At 33.9% G+C, this 10,303-nt stretch overlaps 1 protein-coding gene across 1 annotated transcript; it reads left to right on the plus strand.

The window, feature by feature from the left end:
* The first annotated feature begins 565 nt into the window (after positions 1-565).
* On the plus strand, positions 566-3,176 carry LOC7483787 (uncharacterized). Its single transcript, XM_024594114.2, has one exon. The coding sequence runs from the start codon at positions 1,871-1,873 to the stop codon at positions 2,864-2,866; it is 996 nt and encodes a 331-aa protein (XP_024449882.1). The 5' UTR covers positions 566-1,870; the 3' UTR covers positions 2,867-3,176.
* The last annotated feature ends 7,127 nt before the right edge of the window (positions 3,177-10,303 follow it).

Here is a 10,303-nt window from a genome sequence, read left to right on the forward strand (position 1 = left end):
GTCATAGTTTGGTGTATACTTTGTGTATTCCCCGATGATATACGGCGCCGAAACCCCGACATGTGCTGAAGCAGGACAGCATGGAGAGGAAATGTGCTGCCGCCGGGGTTTAAGACATGCAATTGAAGATATAGTGGCTAGCTAGCCATGCAGTAATCGCAAACGTATAATTCGATCCTGCAACGCCAATATCGAAACTTCCAAGTTGCAAAGAAAATAGTTTAGTTAAATTTGCTATTATATTTTAAGTTCAATTATTAATACAATATTATTATAAACTTAATTACTTTCTAAGTATAAAATAATTTTTAATCATCGGATATTTTTATACAAGTAGATGAAATTAAATGCTCTCAATTAAAAACTCAAACAAATCTGATGTACTTGAAAAAATAAACATGAAGAAAACTCCATTTAACAACCACGTACGTGGCACTTTTTTTTTTACTCATATTTAATTAATCAATTTGAAGTTTTATGCGAATATATTTCTTCAATTTAAATAGAAATATTAACTAAAATGATGGATTAAGAAGATCATCTAAACTATAACAAGTTAAGAGTAATCAGGCTGGTAAAATAAATTAAAAATTGTTTCTAAAATACAATGATAAACTGAATTATTTTCAGGTTTCAGAATGAAAGCCAGCAAAGTAGAGTGGATGATAATTAGGATAGTACTAGCTAGTGCGCACCAAGAATGGATACTTGCCATCATGCAGGGCACAATAATACACAGAGGGTCCTGAGCTTGGACCTTATCAAAGACATAATAAAACTTAAGGCCCACACCAAGCCCATCATCAAAAAGCCTGTTTGCAATTCAAAATTAAGGCACGCATGGAAAGGAAAAGCTTACTCCGACGCTTTTCAGAAGCGCGTGCTTTTCCTTACAAACCGACAAGCAGCCGTGTGATATAAGCCGGAGATGATTTCTCTGCTGGATCGTGCCCGCATGAGAGGAGGACACCTGGATTAACTGATTTACTTGACGCACGCGCCACTGCGATTGAGCGTGTGTACTCCACAATTCAGAAATACATCCTCGCATTGAAGAATTCTTCCATTTCCAATTGACAAGTCACCCAGTCATTAATTGCAAAAGTAAGAGACGCGCCGAGACGGTAACAAAATTTTGAAGGCAACTGGCACTACTTATTATATACGTGAGTGGATAATTTTGATTGCAAACAAGGCAGCAAATCTTGAATTGTGATAATAATTTAAACGCTACCCTGACCAAGTAAAGAGTTGAGAACAGTCAGCGCACCTTGGATTTATAGTAAAAGAATTCCCAAAATCCAATCCCTCAGAGTAATTGTGTCATTTATAGCAGCAAATTACAGCCTCATGCCTGTATTTTGTACCTTACCTTGCTGATTTGGAAACTACGACACCGTTTGTCCATAGCCAGATCTTGGTCTTGCATTATAGCCAGGGTGTCTTCCATATTCGAACTTTAACACAGAATAAAATACCCCTCCCTCCCTCTCTCTCTCACAGTATTATTGTATGGATTCTTGATTTTTCTCTCTCCAAATTTAATTTAGATACCAAGAACTTTAAAGCTCAAACCCACAAATGCTTCCACTCTTTTCCTCCCACCTTATATAGTCTCTTGTACACCAACTATGATGCCTCATCTTTCTCTCTCTAAGCCTCACAACAAGACAAACCTTTCGCTTTGGTTTCCTCATCAGATCTCTTTATCTTACAGTACAGACACCACCCTACATGTATAAAAAAATCCCTCCGCACACAAAATGCCACCGCTGACCACCACCGCCGCCACCACCGCCACGTGAACATTCTTCACCCACAAACAAAACAACCCATAGCACGTGTACTCTCTTGTTGTTAGTTTTACTAGATGAGGTGCAAAAAACACCCGGGCGACCTCAGCGGCGGCGTGGGCGTATGCGCCTCTTGTCTCCGAGAACGCTTATTTGCATTAATCGCCGCTCAGGCTCAAATACAGCAGCAGCAGCAAATAGCACAATTCGCAAAGGCACATAACCATCACCATTCACGCGCCGCTGCGGTAGTAGATGAAAGCCGTAAATCAGATTCTAACTCTCAATATCTACAACAACCACCTCCACCTTTGATATTTCCTCGCTCTGTCTCTCCTTACGTTGCTCGCCGTAAATCCGACGACTCCTCCTCCTGGTCCGACCACAACCACCACTATAACCTCCGTTTCTACAGCACTCCTCAGCTGGGCCCTACCTACACCACCCCTTCCTCAACCACAACAACCGCGGCGTACAAGAAGCAAAGCCAAAAATTCTCGCTTTTTTCTAATTTATTCAGGTCCAGATCCGACAAATTCAAAACAGACTCGACTGGCCGCCGTGATTCTATTGAGCCACCATCTTCTTCTTCGCCTTCCTGGTTCTCGATGGTCTTCTCCGGTCGTCGGAGAAAGCAATCAAGGCAATTGCCCATGGAATATTCCGGCACGGTTAGCGGAGAGCCTCGCCAGAGGTTGGATCGAGGAATGTCGCCAGCGAGAGGTGCGGATTCCGACAAGGATTGCGAGAATTGCGACCGGTCACCGTCAGGGAGCGGCTGCTCGTCAGAGTCGTCGCCGGGGTGGAAAAAGACACCAGTAGCGTCGGGTGTGATGCGGCGGGGGAAGGCGGGACACCCTAGGAACGTGTCTGGATTGGCGTTTTGTTTGAGTCCTCTTGTCAGGGCGAGCCCTAAACCGAATTGGAACCAGAAGGGAGGATTGCCGCCTGAATTGGGATATTCTGGTGAGGTTAGGGCTCCTGTGAGGCCGCATCTGTCCACCGCGGCGTCGTTTTGCGCGAACCGATCGAGGAAGCTTGCGGATTTTGGTAGGGTCAATCATAACCATTGAGAGCGATGACTCGTTCGCCCGCTTGATTTGACGAGAGTGGTGATTTATTTTGAATTACGGTTTTGCCCCCTCCAAATTTGCAGTTTATATACATGATTCTGCGTTTGCTCTATTTTGTATGATTGACAAGTTAAATTATTGTGTAGGGGGGAGGGAAAAACACAAAAGAAAAAGGGAAAAAATCAAAAATATATTTGGTTCTTCGCATACATTACTGGTGTTTATTATTATCATAAACAAAAATTATTTTTTTGTTGTACAGTTTGTGAATTTATTTTAATGGGTGTATAGAACATAGTGAAATTAGACACATTCTTCTTTATTGGCTTTCTCACTTGATGATCAATTTTTGTGGATTATGATTATACTTGGTGGAGTATGAATTTCTCCTCTCTCTCATTTTCTGTGGACATGATTGTTCTGTTTGGATGTGTTCACTTTTGTGCACTTGGATTGTGATGAAGCTGGGGATGATAGTTATGTCTCTTGTAAGCGTTGCTAATACACATCGTAGTCGTAATTTCCTTGTTTTTAAGGCAATTGTAGCTTAGGATATTTGAGAGTGTTGTTGTGATTATTTTTAAAAATATGTTTTATTTGAAAAAATATTTTTTTATATTTTAAAACTTATTTTTAATATTAATATATTATAATGATATAAAAATATTAAAAAAAAAAACAGTGATTTCATCCCAAACTGGCAAACAATTTTCTGAGCATTTATGAGACATGATGCTTAGTGCTTCAAAAACTTAAAGCGCACCGTTTTATTCCTGCCATTTGAATTGACATTTCTTTTAATGGTCAGTTGAAGCATTTAATAAATATTGGCATGTAATAAATATGCTGTGGCTAGTTTTAATTCACACGCAAGTCAATTTCACGATGAAATATCTTAAATATTCAGATCGCTATCATTTAATTTTAACTATCTTTTGATCACAAGATTTGTCAAAGTAATCAACATTTAACCCCTGCCTGTATTGTTTAATATTACTACACCAGCAGCAGCAACACTAGGTCTAAAACCATTTCAGGCCGAGTGGGAAAGGCATCCATCTTTTTTTGACAGGCATGTAAATTAGTGAGTGAGTGATGTTTCTGTTCCCCACTAGAAATACACGAAACATGCAGATGGGTGGGTGGTCTGAGTGGTTGAAAAGGTTGATGAAGAAGAAGAAATGGATTAAGAGTACTGAGGTGTCAATGCATCAAATTTCATCCATCTTTGGTGGGTGGTAGAACCCACAGGTTCCATGTATACATGCTACTTTGGCTATATAGCTCATTTAAGGCGAGCAAGAAATCCATGTATGGTCTCTCATAAAAGCATGCGCCTTCGATGGTGGTTACCGGCGGGTTGCTATACGTACAGGAAAGCACCCAAGAGCCCAGAGGGAGCTGACTCTAACTTAGTCTCTGTAGTTTATTAAGACTCGTTAACTGGTCCTTGACACAGGGACTTAGTTATAATTAAGTCCTCAACAGAGGGAGTCGCTCCCAAAAGGGATGGCGGCGGCGGCGGCGGCGGCGGCAGTGTCTGCAGTTCATCACTGGTGGGACCGAAGGAGTTAAATGTCCTGACCAAATCTTGTTTATTAACGGTCAGAAAAGGTGGGGTCATATGATCTAGGAAAAGAAAAGACCCTTCTTCTACACTCTCATGAGGTGCGGTTCCCTAGAGAACAGAACACGATTAGTTACCATCAGTGTCTCTCTTTTTTTTCGTTTTCAACCGTTGGATCATAATTACAACCACCATCCTCTTTTTGCCGCCAGTTTTTGTTCATTTTGAAGCTTCCAAGTTAAATTTAATCCTCAAATCCATCCCTAATTTAATTGCTTGATGTGTTTCTTCAAGTCTAGACATAAGAAAGCGTTTTAAGCACAATAAATTTAAGAGCCGGAGATGGAGAGATTGCTCGAGTCAAATAGATTAATATTTCAAATAATTAAAGAGGTGGTGGCCAGGGAAGGGAGAAGAAAGCTTCTTTCTTTTTACATCTTTTTAATGTTGGTATAATAATTATTTTTTAAAATTTATTTTTAACATAGAATATTAAAATAATTTGAAAATAAATAAAAAATATTTTTAAATAAATAAAAAAATTATTTTTTTCAAATGCGTTTGGTCTTTGCTTTTCAGAAAGAGAAACTGCTGGTAAGAACATTCACTGTTGTTAGTCGACTTGGCTCTTATATTTTTCCTAAAAAATTGCCCAAAACATGGTTTGCAAATTAGACGACTTCACTGTTTTTTTTCAGGAGAAAGGGGATTTGAAAATACCTATTGAAATTAAAAGGAATCAAAGTATAAATTAGAATATGCTAAATACAACAAAAACTCAAAAAATGGAATTAATTACTTGTATATATATCTAGTATTAAAACCCAATTTCATTCTCCTATATGCATGACTAAGATGTCATAACCATGAATATTAATAACGGGCACTTAACGAATCATTTGGATATCCTAAACTCCATACAAACATACAAAGACCAAATGCATATCCTTGACCTTTCAAGAAACACCATCTAAGATGTCGTGTTCATCTTTATTCTTATAATCTCCTTATATTTTGTCGGAGATCATTTTCATCTGAAAAAACAAAAATGCTGAACTTTTCTTCAACTTTCGGTGTAAAAAGCTCAGTGACTTCCAGTAGTATAAAATTATTTTCCTACTCGTGTTATATATATATATATATATATATATATATATGAATGAAAGAATTTATAAATGGTGGTTGGATGTCATTTTAACAGATGCTATTAACGGTTTCAGTTCTCAACACCTCTTGTTTAAGGAGTTGGAGAGAAATGGAGAATTGAATGCGGAGTTTGGACACTTTGAAGCTCCGAAAGTTAATTGTCTTATTTATATTCTATGACCTTTCCATGTGCCCATTCATTGTTCACTCTTCGATCCAAGTTAATGGGAAATAGTAAGACGGTTGACTTTTCTCTTCTCTTCTTTTCAATTCAACTTTGTCCATTTTTCTGTGTTATGTGGCCCAACATATCTTCTTTTACCGGTAACAATACTGAGGTGTTCTTTGGAAATGCATTTGAGTGTTTTAAAAAAAAATTATTTTTTTATTTAAAATTATTTTAATATAATGTTGTTAAAAATAAAAAAAATTATTTTAATATAATTTTAAATAAAAAATATTTTAAAAAACAACCGTTATCACAATGTGAATAACTCCTATATATAATCCAATAAGATTTGGAGTCTCATGCAGGATAGGTTGTGTTGCTAGTTAAAAATGTGTCTGTTTATAGTGTTTGAAGGAGAATAGAGGCTTTAACAGCCTGGTCTGACCGGCGGTTGATTCTGATGTGGCTGTTGAAAGAGGAGTGGAAGTGAAGGATGGCTGCCGATGTTGACAGTGGAGATGGTGTTGGTTTTCCGGTTTTCCAGATAAAACCAAACTAATTTTCAGTTCGATCCAGGTTAAATCTTTCATAAATTAAAAAATCCAGTTCAGTTGGATTTTTTTAGCTTAAATTGATCCAGCAACACAATTCACAACTACATTCTAGCCTCGACGCCTGTTTTAGAGTTGTTTTTAGGGGTTTGAGCTCGAAGTATGACTATAAAATAGTGTTGGATTATTATTTTGAAATAAAAAAATATAAAGAAAACTATGATAAAGAAAACAGGATAAAACACAAAATGAAATCAAGATTGTTTATTGCAAGAGACAATATAATATTAAATGTCTTTGTATTTTATTTGATTGGTAATGAAAAAGATATAAAAATGTTGAAAAGTCAATTTCACCCCTTATATATATATGTATTGCCATTAAACTTGCAATATTTGAAATTTAATTTATAATGAGCAATATTTTTTTAACAAAATAAAAAGATAATTTGTTGATAAAACTTAGTCATTAAATCATTTCTCTAAATATATTTAATAATAAAAACACTAATTAAACTAATCAGATATAAAATAAAATATTTTCACCAATAAAAATTTAAAATCTAACATAGTTGGAAATACAAGATAATAATTTTATCACGTATGCACATTGTATGGTTATCATTCAATCCCCATTTTTTCATCATTAAATCCAATTTGTTTGAGAATATGATCTATTCTAATTTCTTTATACTATGTATGTTTTAATTATTATATTAATTTTTTTGACAATGATATATTCTTTTTTGATAATGTTATAAAACTAATTACTCATTTTGGTAAAAACAAAATCCTTCATATACTTTTTAACAAAAATCACTCTTTGGTTAGTCAATTTTATTAAATACATAAGAAAATAATTTACTCTAATTCACTCGTTTTTTTAATCGTTACAGATAATTAAATCATGTGAAATAATTTATTATTTAGTTTGAGGAATTTAATTTTCCATGTGAATTTGATAAAATGAGAAAAATATCAAATTAAGTGTGTATGAGTGTTAAGAGCTTTCAATTGATAGTTATCTTGTTCGATAATTTGACCACCTATTCAACATTTCCTCTCTTCTCTCTTTCTCTATCCTGTATATGTTTTTTCTATTTTCTATTTTTCAAATATAATATTAGGAATTAATTTAATTAAAATCAAGAGATATTAGATATTTATCATAAAAAAAAAAAAACTTAGTTTGGTCTTTGTCTCTTTTATCTCTTCTCTGTATGAGATTTTTGTCTTAATCTCAACGACCATATACGTTTCTATCTTGCTTATCTTCGTTTCTTCTATTTTAGAACGGTAGTCAAACACCACGTCAGAGTTAGTGAAACGACAACAGGAGACACATACATGAGTACCACAGTGTTAAAAGGGCAAAGCTAATAAGCTCCAGTACGGATTTTTTCAATTTTGGTGTGGCTTTCATACTACACACCTTAGAATTTTAAGTATATTAATATATAAAAAAATATTTAATAATTTGTTTATCACACATGTAATATAAAATAAGTTTTTTTTTTTACTATTTCAAAGCAAAAGTAGTTTAGCCGCATATTTATCACCCATAAATATACATGTAATATAAAACAAGTGTTTTTTAATCATTTTAATGTAAAAATATTTATAGTGATCACATTATTTTTTTTTAAAAAAAAACTTTTAATTCAACTTGTAATAAAACGCTGATCAATTATTTAATACACACCAAATCAATACAGGTTTTTAAAGTTCTCTTATACTACAAGAAATAAATTTCTCATTGTATTGTAATTATTATAAGAAAATCTAAAAATTATGGAAAAACTATTGTAGCGGTTGATAATAAAAAGACTATTTTGCTCTTATCAAAATAAACTTGGATTATCTCGAGTTTTTTATTTGTCATTCTTTGTTAAATTAACTTTTTAAAAGATATTTTATTTTATATTAAATTAATTAAATATAAATATGAATGTTTATTTTATGATATTTTATTTAATTTAATTAAATATAAGCAAGAAAACGAATCAGGAAATTTCAATATTAATTCATTTGAGAAATTCCTCATGATTTAAACATTATTTTTTAGTGCAAAAACAATTTTGAGTGCATGCCTTAAACTCAACCGCACAATATAGGAACTTAATTAGTTTAGATGTTAACCTAACAAGACATAAAAACTTTTGATTCTCCGATCATGTTTTTCCGGTCTAAAATACAGTATAAGATTTTTTCATACCGAAGATCCTTTAATGCTGGTGTTAGTCTATTAAAGTTGAAATTTTGAGATTTGGGCAACGGGAAAAGGAGAGACTGGGGAGTGGGGACTATGTAGTGGAGTGTCAAGGGACTCGGACAGAGAAACAATAAATTTTTTAACTTTTGTGGGTTAAAACTCAAAATCGATCAAACTCGGTCAAACTTGTAAAAATCGGTTCGATTTTACCGATTTTAACCGAGTTTGACCGATTTCGAGTTTTAACCCGATTTGACACGTTATATACATGTTGACTCGTAAAATCATAAGATTTTAAGAGTAAACTCGCGAGTTTGACAACAATGCAGAAAATTATAAAAAACTAAGAAAAAAATGAACCTCCGATCTTAACAATAACTGTTATTAAATTTGAACAATTAAAATCTGATTTCCCTATTCATTCACAAATCACAATTAACTCAACAAGAAATGAAAAGAGTTCCAATTTAATGCACGCCTACAAAGGAGATTCTCAGGCATGAACTTGAGGTTGAGGGCAATATCGGTTTTTACAAACATCAGGTTCTCTTAAATATGGCATACAAAAGTATGTTTTATATATATATATATATATATATATATACCCTTTCCTGGGGGGAAATGGTAGGGCCCTCAAGGGGGCATGAAATGTGTGGTAGTTCCATCTCTCTACCGTCTCCTTCCTTACCTAACTCACAAACGTTCCATCAAAGAGGTCAATTTCAACATTATATATCCAGACGTTTATGCTGGGGAATGTTTAGAAACATGCATTTTTTTTTAAATAAATTCTGATATATCTTGATCAAGTTCAGTCGGCTTACTGAAAGATCAACTTCTATTAATAATGTATTTTATATACAAGACTCGCACTTGATTATTACTTGTAATCATAGTTTTCAAACCCGGTCCGGTCCAAGATCCAGGTTTTAGGTTTTGACCAGGTCGTCCGGGTCAATTTTTTTAAAAATCAAAATGGCGTCAAAGTCGACAGGTTGCAACTGAGTTTTTGATCGGGTCGCTGGGTCACACCGGGTTTTTTCTTCTTCTATTTTTTCTTCAACCCGACCCGATTCCAGCTTCGAGTCCCGGGTCGACCCACCGGGTCGGGTTTTAAAACTATGCTTGAAACACCTGCCATCTTCATTAAAATTGCCTTGAGCTATTCTTCATCCAATACACTTCTAACGGAATTCATTTTTGTCAAAAAAGAAATTGAATTATGTTTCAAAAGCAAATTAAATCAACATTTTTATTTTTTTTATGTTAAGGAGATGCGAATATTTGAGTAGATGCATAAGCCTTCATACACGAGAGGTTATATAAAATGAAGAATACTATTTTTAACCCCAAAGCCTAAATTAATGGGTTATAAATTAATTTTATATATAAACACATTATTTTTATCAGATTTCTCCGAGGTGAGATATTTATCAATTACTTGTACACTTAAATCATATCAAGAGAATTCTAAGCTGAAATCGAAATCGAAATCTAGTAAAATTTAGAGATTATTAAATGTAATATTCAACTAGATATATTAGATTATTAAATGTAATTTTTACCATTTTAACTTTTAAAGTTTACTATAAAAGAAAGGTGGAGGGAGATTTCAAATTAGGATTTTTTCAGATTTTTTCATGTTATTTATTAAATACCTCAAAGTTAACTAACAAGTTTGACATAAAAAACCTGAGTGTTGCAGGTGTCATTCTATGAATATAAATTTCTAGGATTTCTAATTGATTAATATTTTTTCAATCTCATTATATTAAGAAAATTCTCAATAAATT

This window comes from Populus trichocarpa, chromosome 2 (genome assembly GCF_000002775.5).
Source record: "Populus trichocarpa isolate Nisqually-1 chromosome 2, P.trichocarpa_v4.1, whole genome shotgun sequence".
NCBI classification, from domain to species: Eukaryota; Viridiplantae; Streptophyta; class Magnoliopsida; order Malpighiales; family Salicaceae; genus Populus; species Populus trichocarpa.